The sequence below is a fragment of the Protopterus annectens genome, chromosome 10.part0 (assembly GCF_019279795.1).
Source record: "Protopterus annectens isolate FY-2018-M chromosome 10.part0, PAN1.0, whole genome shotgun sequence".
NCBI lineage: Eukaryota > Metazoa > Chordata > Ceratodontiformes > Protopteridae > Protopterus > Protopterus annectens.
This window is the reverse complement of record NC_056744.1, coordinates 1552977134-1552997093: the sequence shown is the minus strand read 5'-3', so window position 1 is coordinate 1552997093 and position 19960 is coordinate 1552977134. Positions and strand designations below refer to the sequence as shown.

Genomic DNA, 19960 nt, shown 5'->3' with positions numbered 1-19960 from the left:
TGCTGGACAAGCAGGTGGATGCTGGATAATTTTATAGGTGGTGAGAAGCTGTGTATATATGTCTGTTGATGGGGTAGTTCTAAGCAATTTATGCTTTTTAGTGCTATACAGTGGTGGGTTATGAAATGGGCATTTGCTGCAGATTTAGACACTTTATTATACCATTGTTCATGTTTTGCTTTTTGAAATGCCTGGAGGTTAGCAAGGATGGGAACACCATAAACTAGTGAGGAGAGAAAGTAGGTATTGTCAAGTGTAGTTTTAGTCATGTTTGTGGGAAAGTCTTTGGCTCTGTAAAACACCCCTAGTTTTTGATGTGATGATTTTTTTAAGGAATTTTGTATAAGCAGGTTGAATTTAAGATTATCAACTGCTATCATCCCTTATAATTTGCTATGAGAACTGACTTCAATGGTTGTATTATTAAGAGACAGGATTTAAAATTTTGTTTTTTCTTGAGAGGGGTTTGGAGAAAAAAGAAGTTGTTTTTTTTTGGGGGGGGTGTAGTAAGGTTTGAACATGAGTCATGAGTTACAAAGCCATGTTTCAATGATTGTCCGGCTTCCTGAGTAATTTTTAAAGATGTACCAGGTTGTCTGATGAGCATGTGAGTGTTAAGTCATCAGAATATTGTATTGGGGCATCTGTTAATTGGATGTGTGGAGAGTATTATTGAGAATGTTAAACAGGAGAGGACCAAAGAAACAGGAGAGGACCAAAGATACATCAGTGGTGAGTGGGAGGTACAGAGAAAAGATGAAGTGCCATTTTACTGACTGACACTTTTTGGACAAGTAGGATTTGAACCATAGAAGGGTAGGCTAAAATAGACCTAGTGAGAACAACTGAAGTAGAAGTTTGCTGTGGTAAACTGTATCAAAGGCTTTAGACTAGCCTAGAAATAAGGAGGAAACTAATTTGCTGTTATCTCTAGCTTTACTGACAACATATATATATATATATATATATATATATATATATATATATATATATATATATATATATATATATATAAAAGTTAGAAGTACAGTGTTAGTATTATTAGAAGGATGGAAGCCATATTGCATGGGGATAGGAGTTCTTCCTGCAGGGGATAGTTTAGCAATTGTTTTTCTATATATTTTTCAAGTATTTTGGAGAGAGGATACAATTGTTATATGCCTAAAGTTAGTGGTATCTGTTGAATTTCCTCCTTTGTGTAGATGGATAATGTGTGATTTTTTTTCCAGAGAGAGGGAATGTGGGATTTCTGAACTGACCAATTTATGAGGATTGAGACAGGACAGGCAATGCTATTGGCTGCAGTGTTAAGGTACTCACTTGGAAGGTCATCAGCTGAAGTAGAGTATGATTTGAGTTTGTTTAAGAGTAGTTTAAAATAGGATGTGGGCACAGGTTTGGAAGTGAAAGTAGATGTGGTGACATATGGCTGTTGGTTGGCGTTGGGAGTAGATCTTGGGGGAGTCCTTGGTTAGGGACACTATACCATCTATGAGATAAAAACTGAATTCTATTGCAGTTTTGAGTTGTGAGCTATTGGAAGAAAGGTTAGGGTTGAATGTTTGGCCAGGATGTAAGATTTCTTCAATGGCTGATATGTTTTTAGGGCTGTGATTACTATTGTTTTGAAAGTTGTTACAGTATAGTTTTTTTGTCTTCATTTATTTGCTTTTTAGTACAGTTGCAGAGCATTCTTAAGTTTTAGAGATATTGTGATGCTTTGTATTTTTGACATTCTTTCTATACTTTTTCTCAATCCTGCATTTGCATTCTACTATTTTAGATAGCCAAATTGCATTATTTGTTTTTAGTCTCTTCCTTCTATGGGTTCAAGGCTAGCTTCACCTAAGGGGTGGATTTTTAGGGTGTTCCAGTTAATAGATGATAGGATAATAATAAATACTTCTGGGATAAACTTGGACAGATTATGTGTTGTTTTATAAACATGCTCTTTGAGTGGATTTATGAGATGTATGGTTGTATAAATTGGGAGATGGTCACTCAGAGAGTCTGACAGTATACCTGTGGTGGTGAATTTACTAGGGTCTAACACTAGGATCCAGAATAATAAGTAATGTGATGTTTTCCTGTAATGTGTAGAGCTATTAATTGTGCAAAATCATATAAGCTCATGCTATATGTAGAGGAATTAGTAGCTATGTCCAACCAACTGATATTGACATCAGCTAGTAAAGAGATGTAAAGGACAGTAATATATATTTGTTTATATTTGTTTATTTTCTAGAAAGTAATAAGAGGCTCTTCTGAACTGAATTTTCGTACTGGTTTGTTGTAGGGGGAAATGTGATAGTTGCTGGGAAATATTAGAGCAATGCCACCAACATTTTTCTTTATAGGGTCATTGCGGATGATATTATAGCTGGAGGGTATAATTCCAGATAATTTATGTTGGGTTTAAGCCAAGTTTCAGTTATATTGAGAATAACAGGCTTGTGCTGAGTAACCCAGGCATGTAGTTCATGATTTGTATTTCTTATTCTTCTAACATTTATGGCAGCAAAAGTTAGGTTACCAGGGTGGGGGTAGACCATTTTGGGGTTAGAGTAGTGTGTAGAAGGGAATTGTCTTGATGTTGGTTGTGATAGGTAAGGCTAAGATTAGGGTGACTGTCTCCTCCCAGGAGGATTTTAGTATACTAGGGTAGCATTGATTCTTGTTTTTTGGAAACTTAATTTTATTTTGATTTGAGATGAGGTGAAATTAGTCTATATTTGGGGTAAAGGTAAGGAGCATCATTAAATAGGCCTGATGGATGTATTTGACTAGCTACAGTTACTACATTGCATGGCTGTTCATGTTAAACTTGCTTACATTGCACAATGACAATATTTTCACTGAAAATGTTTGAGAGTCAGGCAGAGCTCCTTCAGCTTTGGAGTCAGGGGTGGGTGAAGTGACCAGTGGTTCTGCATTGTGAAAGAAGATGGTGATGTTGCAGCCATAAGAAGTTAAATAAGAAAGGGTATAGGTTCATATGTGTGTACTAGGCTAATGAGCAGTGGTGCTTTTTAAGCCTAGACATGCATCCCAAATCTCTGACAAGTTCTGGTACCATTGGTAGTGTAGAAGTTGTGGCTTGAAAGATGAACAATTTACAGGCTGCCTGTGTCCATTAGAAACAAAGGTGTCAAGCCAGGGGTGAATTTCTGGTTCCCCATTCAGTTGTCCAAGTTACATTTGAATTTGGTAAAGTAGGAACTCTGCTTCACATGGATGGGGAACCTCTCCCAGAGAAGGGGTAGTCTCTGCGATACATAGCTGTGTCTCCAGATGGTCCTGTTTACATCACAGACAAGATTTATTTATTTATTGACATGGGATTACTGGGAAGGTTCAACTGGGTAGATGCAATTTTCAGCAGAGGCTCAGGGAGAAAAGCTCAATTACAAAACATTTTGAGAACAATAATTTTACAATCTTCAAAAATAAAACAAAACCAAAAATATCTGCAGTTAAATAATTATAACAAACTAGACATACTATAAAAACATTGGTTAAAAGTCAATACAAGGTATAAGATTAGATAGATGATAAGATTTAAGACTTCAGAACAAGTAATTCTGGTGTTGTTTGCTTTGTGGATATGAAGGATGTTTCAGTGTGGGATCTGAAGATGCCTTGTATATCAGGCATAGATCACCACACTCAGCAGCCTGTAGGAGACATAATGCAAGGACAGAGCTCTGAGGCAATCTGCATAGTGCAGGTTATTTACATCCTGTATTCTTTTAGTGAGGAACCTCAGTGGTATGCTGTGTCACAATATATATAAATATAAATATATTCCACTCTCCGAGAACAGTGTCTACTGTCTACGACACTGTTGAAATTCAAGAATATTTGAACTTACAGCCTATCTTTCAGAAACTTTTACCAGTTTTCAAAGCTTCTTAGCTAAAGTGAACAGTAGAGCCACTTTTTAACATCAAGCCATGAAGATAACATACATATTTTAAACCTATTACTTCATGAAATACTGTCCCACAAATACATTTCTAAATTACTGATATCAATGTATTGAAACCAAGCATAGCTGTAAGTATTGTAGTATATTATATTACTTGTAACAAACAAAACAGTCACCTCAGCTTTCCTTCTAGTTTAAAACTCATGTTTATTTACAACAAATAAAATTAAGAACAAATAAACTACTTAGGTACACCCAAGGGTTGGCATCCAGTGGGTCTTTATGACATAAACAGTTCATTCTTCAGTCAAACTAAATTCTCTTATTGGGTTCCTGCACTGCAGGCCTTTCATATTACAAGCCAAAAGCAATATGCCATCACATCAGATGCCATTTTCCCTTATAGAGAGGGTTCTGCCATAATGTCTGACAAAAATAAATGAGCAGTATGGACAGAAATGTCATAATAATAGTGCATCTCCATTTAAAATACCATCACTGGGATAAACCAATATATCTTCTTGTTTTTCCACATAGGCAAGGATGAAACCATATGGCTTTTTCTCTGAACTTTTTCAGACCCTTTCTTCACAAGGATTCTCTATGAATTACATTCTCCCTTATGGCATACATAAATTCTTATAGAGCCCTCATACAACCCTCTTCAGACACAAGTCAAAGTCACAGTCAAAGTAAACTTTATTGTCATTCAGACCCACACAATATCGTAAACTGAATGAAATTTCATTGCTTCGGCCTCAGAGTGCAGACAGTTCATACAAGTACAAGAAAACAACATAACTATTTAACAACACAGTAACAGTAGACAGCTCATACAAATACAAGAAAGCAACATGACTATTTAACAACATATTAGCAGCAGACAGTTGCCATGACATAGATTATTTCCTCATGTAACTAGTAGCAGCACTCGATCAATATTGCAGATGTAGATATTGCACAGAATATGAGATCTAACTATTATTCAATTTACACAGAATGTTGTCTTGCCTTCTGATTACACAGCAGTAAGGGAAGAACCAGCCTAGCTATTACATCATTTAGAACAGTTTGCATTAAGTATTGCACAGAGAAATTTCCCCTTCAGCTATATAACTGATTGATTTGATGTCCTGCTATTGCATATGTTATTAGAGTTCAACAGTCTGATGGCTTGTGGAAAGAAGCTCCTGCTAAATCTGGATGACTTGTAATGCATGCTGCGGTATCACCTGCCTGAAGACAAGCAGAACAGTCAATGAGCAGGGTGGATGATGTCATTTACTATCTTCTTGGCTCTGCCTAGACACCAAGCCTCATGCAGGTCCTGCAATGATGGGAGAGAGGACACTATAATCCTCTCCACTACTCTTACTACCCTTTGGTGACCCTTGTGGTCTGAAGCCTTGCAGTTCCCATACCACAGTATGAGACTGCTTGTCAGGGTGCTTTTGATGTTACCTCTGTAGAAGGCCTTGAGGACAGAAGGTGGAAGGTTTGCTTTCCTCAGCCCCATAGGAAATGTAGATGCTGTTGTGCTTTCTTGACAATGTGATTAGTGTTTGTCAATCATGACAAGTCCTCAGAGATGTGCACCCCCAGGAATTTGGCACTCTTCACCCTTTCCACTGTTTCCCCTTTAATTTTGACTGAATGATGTGTTTCCTGATTCCTCCTGAAGTCCATTATTAACTCTTTGGTCTTATTTACATTCAGAGCCAGGTTATGGTTTTCACACCAGTCGATTAGATGGTTCACCTCCTCTCTGTCAGCTGTTTCGTCACCATCGCTGATAAGACCTACAATTCTGGTATCATCCATGAACTTGATGATCTGGTTTGAGTTGTGGCTGGCGTCAGCATGGTAAACAGTGGTGGGCACAGGACACAGCCTTGAGGGACTGCCATGCTCAATGTTATGCTCTTTGAGTTGCTTTTACCCACGCATACTTTTTGTTGTCTGCCAATGAGAATGCCTAGTATTCAGTTATATAAGGAGGTGCTGATGCCCAGCTGGACCAGCTTCTCTATCAGGTGTTGTGGAATGACTGTATTGAAGGCAGAGCTGAAATCAATGAATAACATCTGAACGTAACGGTGCTTGTTTTCCAGATGTGCCATGGATTCATGAAGTGCTAATTTGATAGCATCTGTTGTGGAGCAATTGGATCGAGAAGCAAATTGAAGCAGATCCAGTGTTGCAGGTAGGACTGATGATAGATAGTTCTTGATCAACTGCTCAAAGCACTTCATTACCGTGGAGGTGAGAACAAATGGACACTAGTCATTTAGGCCTGCTGGCTGATACATCTTTGTTAGTGGTATGATTGTTGTATTCTTGAAGCACTTGCATGCTGCGGCCTAGCACAGAGATGTGTTGAATATATCTGTGAGTATGGCTGACAGTTAACCAGCACAATCTCTGAGTACCTGCCCCTGAATGTTGTCAGGACCAGCTGCTTTCCTAGGATTTACTCTGCTTAGGGTCCTCTGAACATCTACTGGGTTGAGGAAGAGCACTGCATCATCTTGTTTGATTGGGAGTTTTGTTGCCACAGTATTGTTTCCTTCATCAGACCTCCTGAAATAGATGTTAAGCTCATTTAGGAACTCAGTCTTGTCAGCACATTGAGAGGAAATAGGCCTGTAGTCAGTTATAGTTTGTATCCCCTGCCACAGATGCCCGAAGTCCCTCAGGTCAGAGAAGTGATACTGATTCTGACCATAGGCTCACTTTGCCTCCTTTATTCCTCTGTTACATTTCACCCTGGCCTTCCTGAGGGCATCTTTGTACTTTGATTTGAATGCAATATTCCATGCTTTCAGGAGCTCATATACCCCACTTTGTCAGCCAGGGTTTCTGATTTCTCTTTCAATGGTGTGTGTGTGTGTGTGTGTGTGTGTGTGTGTGTGTGTGTGTGTGTGTGTGTGTGTGTGTGTGCGTGTGTGTGTGTGTGTGTGTGTGTGTGTGTGTGTGTGTGTGTGTGTGTGTGTGTGTGTGTGTGTGTGTGTGTGTGTGTGTGTGTGTGTGTGTGTGTGTGTGTGTGTGTGTGTGTGTAGACTGAGCTTTCTGTACTGACTATTGGGCTTTGTTCTCCTGTCTATTTTAAGAAGAATTCCTCGTCTAGGGCCAGAGTCAAGCTTGCAGGGAGTAGAAGTTCTTGTTTGCATACTGGAAAACTGAGGTTTCTTCATAATCCCTAGCCTCCACTGCACCTGCTAAGTGGCTTGGCATGCATTGAGTCTTCATAATATAATCAATTGCACATGCCCGGATATGAGCCCCAGTCTTGACTGAGACCTCAACAATGGACAGCAAGCACAATCTCACACACACACACACACACACACACACACACACACACACACACACACACACACACACCATTGAAAAACCTTAGGATGTCTCTGCAGTGACACTGGTGTTCACGTTACCATCAGGATCAGGGTTAGAGACATTTAAAAAAAACTCAGTGGCTGCAGCTCTCACTCAAGGAGGTGGAGGAGCACCAACTGATAGTGAAACATGAAACGTGATGGCTATCAGGCAGTGGGGGGAGAATGATGTGAACAATGACTATTTTTTGAAAAGAGTTCAGAAATTTTTATGGACAGAATGATTGTTCCAAGAGTTAATATTTTTTAAAACCAGGAGTTAGGCTGGTAAGAATATAGAACTAAAAACAGGGCAAATTCTAATAATGTGACTTTTGCATTTATAGCAGCAGCATGTTATAAGGATGCTGACTATGGATCTGACAAGTTGGTTATGATTCCTCTTCCAATAACAGGAATTTTAAGTATTATTTGAGTGAGGTTTCAGTATATCTTAAGATGGATTTTAAGGTAAAAAAATACATATGTAATTTAGTGATGTTTATTCGGGTATAGGCTATGTAATTTTTAGTCCAGCAAAACTGTAACAACCATTTTGGTACTCAACTTGAGCTTCTAGGAAGAATAAATATATTCTGTTTCAGGAGTTTGATCACATCATGGTTAGTGAAGCTGTTATTATCATATATGATAATCTGTAAGATAAGTTACAGAGTCATGCTAATGAGTTTGCTCACACTGATTTTTCTTTTTCTTTTTGGTCTACTCATCCATTACTATTGTCTTCTTTTTACATGCTCAAAGCTGGAAGTTTATAACAGAAATGAAGCAACTCCATTAGGATAACACTATACTTCCCTCAAATGCAAGCTGAGATAAGATAAAAAGAGTGAGCAAATTGTAAGTTACAATTGTTGAATAAGTTTAAAGTCTTGAGTACAGACAGAGGAATACTACAATACTTTTTGTTTCTATTTTTGGCCAGATGTCTTTCTAAACACCAATCAGGTCCCTCCCAGTCACCCAATGAACTCATTCTTTCCTGGGGATGAGAGCCCTATGGCCTATTCATTTGACAGGTTGAGAATCAGGCAAACCAAGAACAGGAACCAACATTCACAAAACAAGACACTGGATTTTAAAGTAAGCTCTACCATCCCAGTATATATATACTCAAATAATCCAATGAGTTAGACATGCAGTGTATTGATGCAATGTGTATTCCCACCTCTATGTGATGTAATCAATGGTACTGCCTGTTTTGCAGATATTCTCCCATGTGATCCCTAATCTTCAGTGGGGACTCAAACACACAGCAAGTGCCCAAAACATGTTAACAACCCCCCCCCCCCCAAAGAGAGGGGAGCAGGTGTATTTCTCATCATCCATCTAACCAATCTCCTAATTGAACTCAGGTCTCCAAAGTTATAGTCATGGCTTATCCATCTATGGCTGTGTGACATCCCCACTCTGGGCCAGTAATCAAGGAGCCTGAATTCTCATCACTGGCACTGGAGAGGGACATTCACTTGGAATACAAATGGATACACTCAGTATTTCCAGATGTAGACCTCTCTGCATCAAGCACAGTTTCCCTTAAGTGCACACAAGGAACACACTCAACCCGGGGTCTGGGTTTTTCTCTCTCTCTGTCTCTCCCCAGATCCCCAAAAAGGCTCCCTCTGGCACAGCTGCAAAGTTAAGTCCTCAGCCGAGTGTCCAAGCCAAGTTCTCCACACTCTCTCTGTGAAACCAGTGCTTCATGTCACTACTCCAAGTAACTGACACACACACTCGTAAAGAATTAATTTTCACACACACACACACACACACACACACACACACACACACACACACACACACACACACACACACACACACACATACACACACACACACCTGTGAAAGGCTGACACAGATTACCCACTTTACCAACTTTTCCCAGACTGTAAGGTAGATTCACTGCCACCAGTCAGTTACTACAAGGTTCTTAAAAGGGTATCCATTTTTACTGAGTGAAATTATTACTAATACCAATGGTAATGTTGACCAAGCAGTAATATTTTCAAGAGTGCCCACAGTATTACCAATAGATATAAGTACTCTCAAAGGTTAAAATGTTTTCTAAAGGGAAAGCCACAATGAGAATTTTAAATACATTTAATAATAAATAGTAAAAGAACATGAAAATACAAAATAACTATTTACAGTAAACTCCAAAGTTCCACTCACAGGAAATATTAAAAATAGCACAGCTGGAAAGCTTCACACAATTACAGAAAAACAATACTTAACTATTCTCACTATATTTTCCTAAGTGGTTTGGACAATTACTATCTCCGGTCAAGTATTACAGCAAGGCAAGATGAAGTAAGTGAGTGATCCTTCTATGTCAGGTTCCACAAAACAGACTGCTCCTGAGACTTCAGTCTCCTCTAATATTAAGACATTATTTCTGTACAGAATGACATTACATACATCTGGTCATCTGACTTCTGGTTCTCATGCAATCCCCCATTGCTAGAAACTGCCCGAATTTAGCACCTACATGTCAGTAATACACACACAAGAGCATTGCTCAGATCTGCTGCAGCTCCTGGAAGTCATAAAACAATTTCAAACCTCTACCCTTCTAGAGTAGCAATTAGCTCACCTCAAAGACAATACAGAAATCTTCTTAGTACAGACTTTTTGTCTCTGGCTGCAATCAGAACTATAAGATAACACCCTTATGACCTAGGCCCAGTAGTTTAATTTTCTTACTATTTCTCAAAGTCAGGTGGATTGAGATTAAACTCTTCTCTTCCAGTATCCTCTGCTACAATATATACATTTAAACAGTTAATAATGCATGTACATTTCTTTTCTGCACAGCAGGGCACACAGCTGATACATTTTTAACACAAGCAGCTTTACATTTTTCAACACAAACATCTGCCCAAATCAGTTTAATATACTAATGACATAATTCTTTACAAAATTCCAGCTAGCTGTGCTGGCATATGTTACCCGTCCACTGCCCTACTTCTCCTGGCATAGTACCTCCTATCATCACAGGCTGCAACTGGTCATTGTTTGATAGTGTTCTAACCTGGTAAACAAATTTAAATAAATAAATAAACAAAACACCAGTCATGACTCTTGAGCTGTAATGATTGAACTACAATAAGAAATAAGAAATAAACAACAGAACTGCAGACATACTGCAGGTCCACTATAACATCTTTATTGGGGTATGTGCTTTCAAGACACTTTCAGATAATAATTTATGACTAGCAAATTGTGTTACATTGTTGGCTGACATGATCTGCTGAGTATTTAAATTATTGAACAGCTGTTGGATATAATCTGTAGAGCATTTAAGTTGCTGAATGAATCTTGGATACAATCTGTAGAGTATTTAAGTTGCTGAATGACTGTTGGATATAATCTGTTGAGCATTTACATTGTTGAATGACTGTTGGATACAATCAGTAGAGTATTTAAATTGCTGAATAACCGCTGAATACAATCTGCAGAATATTTCATTTGCTGAATGACTTTTGGCAATTGGTTTGATGAAGTCACTGAGTATAAGATGAAAGCATTTGCTGTAGTATCTAAAGATGCTATAGTTGACCTTCAGTCTGCTGTACTGTCCTTTTTTTTTACTTATTTATCTATGCCAAAGGAGCCGAAAGAGGAATATTACCATGTGTTGATGAATAGCTGTATGAGAGAAAATGGGTTGTTAAATGGCTTGTTTGGTAGCCTTAGAAATCTTAACTGTGGAGACTAGTAAAGCTCTTTTCGGGCCTGCCCCTTTTTAAACTAACACGAGCAACAGATGCATATGAATAATCTATGGGTGACTAAATATTAAAATGATATTAGGACAAGAGCTGTCATAACATCTGCGCCACTGACTGTGAGCTGTCAAAAGTCAGTGAATACTGCATAAGACTGGATAGTACAATATTACTTGTTTTTAATGTCTTCAAGTCATCTCTCATGCACATGAAGTCAAGGAAATTTGATAATAAAAATGATATATGAAAAATTTGTACCCAAGGTAAGTGGCTATATAGACACTGTGAGCTATGCAGATGAAACAATTGGTTTCAGATAATACAGAAGTATATTATGTTAGCTGCTAATAGGAAAATGTGAAGATCATTAATATTAAATTGCAGGCCTTCAGTAGTAATGGTAAAGCTACTTAATAATGCTATTAGAACTTCCTTGGAGTACTGTGTGGCCCTGTGGAATCCACATTTCAGGTATAAGATTAGTACTGAGGCAGAGTTGCATGATAAACCAGAGAACAGAATGACAAGACAGTTTTCAGACAGAAATGTTCAAGTATGGAAAAGCCTAAAAGTATTACAAAGTCAGGGTCCAATAAAATATTCATGAGTAGAGTAAAAAAGATGAACATATGTGTAGCCCTGCTTATAAATGGTTTGACAGACATGGAAATTTGGTACAGTACTGAATTACACTGAAAAGTGTGATTATAAAACTGTTACACAATGTAAACACTGAAAATTTACAGTTGCTTTAGCACTTTTATAGTGCTTTTACCCTGATGAGGGAGGTTGACCACTACCCCCATCCCCACCCCCACCCTTGCCACTTATATATACTAACTCTGAGCTTGTGATCCCTTGGGCTAAGGCGATTTCTCTGAGATAATGCAGTCTCAGCCTTAGTATACACACAGTCACAGGTAAGTGGTTATAATTGTCAATGATAACTGGAGTGCTTCACATTTCTGATTAGCACCTTATAAATTGTTATTTTCCTGACTATTTCAACATACTGTATATATATATATATATATATATATATATATATATATATATATATATATATATATATATATTAAAGTAACAGTTTCATTTTCATGACTTCACTGTCGCATCTTTATTTTGTTGTCTTCACATATGTAGTCTTATCAGTGTCTCCATAATTCCTAAACCAAATTTATGTGGATCAGTATGGTACCACATCAACTAAGACTACTTTTATGTCAATGTTTTAAAGCTCATCTATCACTTGAACACTTTAAGATACAGTTTCTTTCTAACTTCCTCAAAGTTTCTGGTAGTTAATAAACGCAGAATACTACTATGCACATTCTATGTCTATATGCCCTCTTTAAGCCATCTGTTTTGTAAACAGCTTTCACTGTTTTAGATAACATGCACATTTTCCTTATGCACATTTTACAGTTATTCTTTTGTGATATATGAATATTGTTTCTTTCTTTTTTTTTGCGCACTGTAAGTTGTTATTTGAAAATCTTGAATATTTAGCTCTGTTTTGCTGTATCCTCGGCCTGAAATAGATCCATTTGAATCAGTGTTATACCATGGATAGCAAATACAAATAAATAAATAAATATGACTGCATCTGCTTTTCATAAATTGCTTTTTTAGAAAGACAATAAAATAATAAGTCTATGATCAGATGGCAAAATACTTACTTGGAAACTGCAAGTGTTTCTTGGGCAATACTGGAGGGCGGAGGGTTTTGTCTATAGATAAAGCAAATAGAACAAAATGGTTAAGCTAACAAATAAAATAACCTAGATAACAATTCTGTTCAGCTACTTTTCTAATTTTGAAAATATTTCTAAAAACAAGAAAGTAAACAATATTCAAAGTAATAAAATAAAAAATTCAAAGAACAAAGAGGAGACTTACTTGCTGATAAGGAGGTAACAGTAGCTTCCATTAAAGGAGATGGTGCTCTTACAGCTAAATTAAATTGAGGGAAAACAAACAAAAATCAGATGAAATTAAAATAGTTATGAGTAGCTGTGTAATATTAAAGAATGTTTAATTAAATTGTTAATGAAAGAGGATTTATTGAAAAACATGGTTTAAAAAGATGAGCCGACAAAATTTATAAAAAAAAGTAAACAGTTCAGAAAGTTAAATTTCTCTTCAGCCTTGAAACTGTTACTTGTGTCTAGAAGGATTACTTTGGAAATTTTTGTTCTACAAAAAATACATTTTTACTGGAATTGAATTGTGCATGTTAGTTTAACATGGATGTCATTACTTGAGACAGTCATATATCTTACTGAAAAATATTGCTAACTAAAAAAAACACGTAAAGGCTATTTATTGTACATGGATCTGGTAACAAAATGAACAGTTTACAATGAATGTAAAAATATTTTTCATAAAAATGTAAAAACATATTTGTTTGAAAATGACTATTTATGCAGAGGGATGGTGGTAAGCCCATTACTTACTATATGTCTGCAGTAAATGGGTGAGAAGCCCTTTACACCCACCTGTTGCTGTTACTTAACCAGAAAGAAGGTAACAAGCTTATTACACCAATACTTCCCTGTCAAGCTCATTACATCCACAAGTTCCTGTTGCTTATATTTATACAGAAAAAGGTTGTCAAGCTCATTACATCCAAACTCATTACACCCACATGTTCGTGTTACTATGTGGCGCATCTCATTACCAAGGGTTTTGTATCCAGGAAGAAAGAGGTCATCTTCTCTCTCTACTCTTACCTCATTAGACCAGCCATCAAGTATAATGCCCCATTTGGCATTTACCTCACTAAACACCTGCAACAGCTGCAAAGGCCACAAAAGTACCTCATAAAGAGGATCCTAGGCCTTAAACACATACCCTACATGGACAGACTCAAAAAACTCCAGCTATTCTCTGTCTCATATCGCCTACTTAGAGATGATCCCCGCTTGGCTTACAAAGCCGTAACTGACCCAGCCCTGTTAGAAATGTTACACCTAAAGAAATCCCAATCCCTCCACACCACATGCTCCAGAGACCTCAACCTCATTACCACAATCAACAAAACATGCTGGAGGGACAGGTTCATAACCCAGATTCTGCCCATGCTCTGGAATAGACTTCCCATACATGTCAAGCAGAGCACCTCACTGGCCCTTTTCAAGAGAAATCTTGATGAGTGGATGGGCAACAGAAATTTCACCCCAGGGATCACTCCAGTGGCTGTGCTTGACAGAGGCTCCAGGAACTAACAACAGCATGATGCTAGGGCAGTTCTAGGGGCTAGGCTTGTAAAGGCTCCAGGGCCATTGGCCTAGTACACACCTATGAACTAATTCCATTGTTACTAATTTCATTACACTCACATGATCCTGTTACTTATTACATTTAAGCCGAAGGCACTTAAAAGCCGAAGGCACTTAACAGGCTCACCACACAAGCACATTTCTTACATTTATACAGAAGAAAGGTGACACACTAATTAAACCCACACTTTGCTGTTACTTATATTTATGCAGAATGAGGGTGACAAGCTTAAACACACATTCCTGTTACTTATTACATTTATGCAGAGAGATTGCACCCACACTTTCCTATTACTTAATACATTTGTATAGAGTTAGGGTGATAAGCTCATTACACCCACACATTCCTGTTACTTATTTCATTTATGCAGAAGAAGGGTGACATCCACATGTTCCTATTACTTATTTCATGTATGCAGAGGGACAGTAACAAGCTTATTACACCCATACTTTTAATTATACCCACACATTCCTTTTACATAGTTTATTCATGCAGAAAACACTGACACATCTCACTATACCCACACGTTCCTGTTACTTATTATATTTATGCAGATGGAGAGTGGTAGGCTCACTGCATCCTCATGGTCCTATTATATGTGCACATTCCTTTTATTTAGTATAGGTTTATAGGTGGTTACTGGGCTATTGACCTGAAGGTCTTTATAAGCCTTGCCATGTGTACCCAATATAATACTAGAGAAACCCAATATAAAAGATGTTGCCTAAACTCGAGATCTTAGTTAGTAATGATTGCCCATATCTAGGAGGGTCACAGGTGAAATCCCCAGCAGGAATTTATGGTTTCCCACCCAGTCATCCAGGTTATGCTTAAACAGATTCATAGAGGAACTTTATTTGATGTACATTGGTAGCCTATTCCAGAGGAGTGACAACCTCTGAGAGACATACCTGTCTCTCCAGCAGGTCATATTTATGTTACAGGCCAGGTTAAGGTCCCTGGAGTGGGCGACTCTTGTCCCATTTGGCCTGCAGATGCACAGCATTTCCATTAGGTTTGGTGCCAATATTGCTCTGTAGGCCATGCACAAGTCTCGGCCATGCACAAGTCTCCTCTAAGTTGTCTGTATGCTACTGAGTACAGTGACTTCAGTCTGTCAACGTATGACATGCGCTGACAGACTGAGTACAGTGACTTCAGTCTGTCAACGTATGACATGTGCTGCAGACCCTGAATTTGCTTGGTTAGAAATCTCTGAGGTGTCTCAAGTTGCTGCAGGTGCTTGGTAAGGTACATACCAAAGGAAGCATTGTACTCAATTATTGGCCTGATGAGGGTCAGTACAGGGGTGTTATGAACCCTTTTGCTCTTGAGGCAATGCGTTTTCTAATGAGGTGTGTAATGTAGAATGCCTTCCTTACCACAGTAGACACATGGTGATCAAAGTTTAGGCTACATTCAACTTGTGCTCCCAAGTCTCTCACTACTGAGTTGTTACTTAGGGTATTATTATTTATATGATAGTCTGCAGGGATATCATTTTTACCAAAGGGGACGATAATGCATTTTTAGCACTGAGTTTGAGTCCATGGCTTTGGTACCAGTCACTGGTTTGTGTAAGTTCCTCTTGAAATATATTGACATCATTTGGGGATTCAATGGTTGCACCTAATTTGAATTTGTCAGCAAACTTAGTCAGCCACAGCCCCTTCATTTCAGCCTGAACTTCTGAGAAATATGTTCCAAACAATAGGGGGCCCAGCACTGACCCCTGTGGAACCTCAATGGTGACAGGTCTGCTGGTTGAGGTAAAGTCCCCAACTTTGACTGAGTGTGATCTGTTGTTGAGCCAGTTAGCAACCCACCTGATGACATAAGGGTTGATATTTAACTGGGAGAGTTTTTCAATGATGCCCAAATGTGGGATTGTGTCAAAGGCCTTGGCTAAGTCAAGGTAGGATGTATGCACAGATTTGCCTTCATCTATGGCTCTGGTGATGTTTTTGAAGACGTCCACCAGGTTTGACAGGTACAACCTGCCTTTGACAAAACCAAACTGTATCAGATCAAGAAAAACAAGCCTCCCTGGTGGACATCTGGGCCCTACCTTTTAGGTTACAGCTATAGCTGAAGCATGCCTTATGGTTATCCTTAGCTATGGTTGCTACATTTTTTGTGAAGTTATCCTTAGAGGATTTTACAAGTTGTCTCATTTGTTTCCTCAAGCAGAGAAGAGTGTTCTTCCTATGCTGGGACCTCTCTTTTTTATTCTTAGACAGCAACTTCTTCCTCTTGTTGTGCAACTTATTAATGCTAGATGTCCACCAGGGAGGCTTGTTTTTCTTCAGGATCTTGTTTAGATCCCATCAGGTACAGCTGTGTCAATACATTTGTTTAAATGTTTGCAATGCCATCTATGGGAACAGGAGCTTGGAAATTATTTATGCTAGCCCTTAGGAGGGTATAATTAGCTTTGGTGAATTTTTTTAGCCTGATTTCACCTAAGAGGGGTTCAAGTGTTATAGCTACTTCAAATGTGACCAATTTGTGATCAGATTTAACCAGTGAGGGTCCTATACCTGTGGTAGTGCAACGATCACTCATGTTGGTGAGAACCAGGTCAAGAATATTTGCGCCCCTTGTGGTGTTGCATACTATTTGTTCCAAGCCATTAATGTTAACAAAGTCCACAAACCTTTGTGTGAGCATTTTGGTACTTGTATAAGTTTCCCAGTCAATAGAGGGATAGTTAAAATTGCCCATGACTGGAGTGTTTGGGTGTAATTTGACTGACTCAAGTTGGTCCAAATAAGCAGCGTGGGTATCTTGGTTCATTGAAGGGGGCCTATAGCTAGTGATTGCTTGAAGGGGGGGGGTGTCTTGCCCACAGTTAGTTGAACTTGGAGTAACTCCAAAAAGTTTTCCTGTCTGACCATTCTAGAGATGCATTTATCTTTGATGAAGATAAATGCGTCTTCTCCTTTGGTTCTCACACATTCATTTTGCGGTCGGAAAGTGTGGAAGGCATTGTAGCCTTGCAAGGCTGGGATACTGTCTGCAGCCCTGAACCAAGTTTCTGTGACTGTGCAGATGTCAACATCATCTAGGGAGAGAAGTGCTTCCAGAGAGTGCAGTTTCTGATTTAAACTCCCAGCGTTTAGCAGCATAACCTTTAATTTATTTGAAAGTGACATTTTCATGTCAGAAATTTTGTTCTTGAGACCTTGCCTAAAAAAAATTACTATAGGGGTGGAAAATGCCTTAACCAGTAACTGAAAGCCTAGAGGTGACAGGTGAAGACCATCTCTGGCAAAGCAGCATGGTCTATCAACCATATCATCCCAGGCTGACAGGAACTGGATCCCCTTAGAATGACACCAGAAACTAAGCCAATTATTGAAGTCAGTTTTTGTTTATATTGTGGTATCATCCTAGGTGAGGGTAGAATGCTGCTCAAGGCTAAGTACATACCTGCCTGGGACACATATTCATAGAGCTCACTCATGTCTCTCTTCATATAGTCCAGTAAGGTACATCTCAAGTCATTCATACAAACATAAACTATGACAGAGTCATAATGATAATTCTTATTGAGACACTTGAGTGCATGTGTGATCTGATGTATCCTGGCATCCAATAGAAAGCTGGCCGGAACCTTCTCCTTGTCTAACCTAGTGAGTGGGGCACCTCTCTCACAATGGAGTCACTTACGACTAAAAAATTTGCTTTAGATGTGTTTTACCTTAGGGGCTTATTTGGTGAGACACCAGTGCTTGTGTTTTTATGTGTATTGAGTGCTGTAGGTGCTGTATTAGGTATAACATGTTTGTGTTTGGAAGGTCTCTGGTATTTAGGTAGGTTTCTGGTGATTACCTCTGGGTATGATGGTTTATGTCTTGAGTGCATGGTTTAAGTAGAAGGTGTAGTATGTGAGCTGACAGCCTGTTCAGTGTTTACTGTTCTGTGCCTGAGAGATCAAGGATTTCAGATTCTTATTGTAGATGCAACTCTCACAAATTGTACACCACATTAACCAGCATCTACCAATCCCTATGGGTGCTGGTTAAGTGAGACTTTACTGTACAGCAAATACAATAAATACAACACACATGTTAATAAAGTACAATACAGAGTCAAAAGTTAATAAAGTACAGTTTCAAGACCAAGAAAGGAGCAAAAAGTGAATATACTATAAGGAGCACAAGGTGTTACAATAAACAATAGAGTTGAAAGGGCATTTTGTTCAGTCATTTGGTTATATTCATCAGTGGCTAGTACAGTAAACACATATTAGTGAATAAAATTAGCTATCAAGTATGTACAAATTATAATTTTTGATTATATTATCTGTCAGATAAAAATTTTCAGTCACAGAACTTTCTCCGCTAGCCATCTTTCCCATCACCCCCAGCAGTTTGATGCTTTTCTAAACTGGACATAAATGTTGGTTGATTAAGAGTATAGAAAGAAGTTGTTGCAAGCTTTTGTAGAAGGTTAAGGTATGATATGATCTAATTAAATGAAGCTACCCAGGGTGAGAACAATTACATAACCAGGAACTATGTAAATGGACTGGAGGAGTTTTTTGAAATTATTTTTCTTTTCAGGATAAAGTCTCCTTTAGCTGATTTGGATGATGCAATGAATTTAAATAAGAATACACCTCTTAATACTATTATATATAGAAACAGGGACGTGACAGTATAGTGCATCATAAGCACTTTGGTTACAAATGGCAGATCAGAATGAAGAGTCCTGAATGGAAAGTGACAGCTTCATATTCTGACCCTGAGATACCCCAACAAATATTTCCTAATCAAAATATACATATCATCATATTGCATACATAAAAGTACATCCAGTTACCAGGAGCTGAAGGAAAATACATTACTGCAAGTGCATAATTTAAAACTTCTGGCAGTTGCCGAAACAACTGAAACTGAAGATCTAAGGTAGCTATAATTTCTCTAGACATAATGTTCTCCAGAAAAAAACAGGACTATCATCACTTTCCTAAAATATTGTTTCAGACTCCATAGATGACTGCTTTCTGTCAGAAAACTAGTTTGATTAGTGCTGTTTCATTTGGTGTTCTGTCTGAAACAGAACCAACATATCCTGAAATTGTGAACAGTGCCTTTTGGAAGTAAGATTCTATCTCATCATTATGCCACATTCTGAAATGCCTCACACTTTCTGCTCAGTGAGCTTAGCGGAGAGAAATACAAGGGAAAGGATTCAGGTGGACTTCTTATCACATGAATGATAATCACATCTTAGGGTGTTTAGAATTTAAAAATGTCTTCCCCAGAAGGGCTGAACTGTAGGTGCTACAGAAGTGACTAGAACTAAGCCCAGGAGAATCTGTATTTCATGCTAGATGGAGAGTGCATATCCATCACAGAAAAAGCCCTAGCCTTGTTCCTACAGTCTCTTTGTGAGGTTCTTTAAAGAATTATGAGATAAAGCAGAATCTGTAAAAGGAATCATCACCAACTTTGGCATTAAAAAAGCTGAGTAACCGTAGTAAAACATCAGTAAATACTAGACTAGTTGGTCTTGCAGGCCATTTCAAGCCTGGGCAATTTCCCCTTTTGTGGTTGAATTAAACAATCCCATTTGGTGTTAGATTGGCCTTGCCCATTCTATGGTCAATGCTTATTCCC

At 38.2% G+C, this 19960-nt stretch overlaps 1 protein-coding gene across 1 annotated transcript in view; it reads right to left on the bottom strand.

The window, feature by feature from the left end:
• LOC122814337 (zinc-binding protein A33-like) overlaps window positions 1-19960 on the bottom strand; it is a 333543-nt gene that overhangs the window by 156303 nt on the left and 157280 nt on the right. The window contains exons 7-8 of the mRNA XM_044086923.1: window positions 12951-13004; window positions 12731-12781 (exon numbers count right to left, since the gene is read on the bottom strand). Coding sequence (XP_043942858.1) covers window positions 12731-12781; window positions 12951-13004 — 105 coding nt within the window. The remainder of the gene's footprint in view (window positions 1-12730; window positions 12782-12950; window positions 13005-19960) is intronic.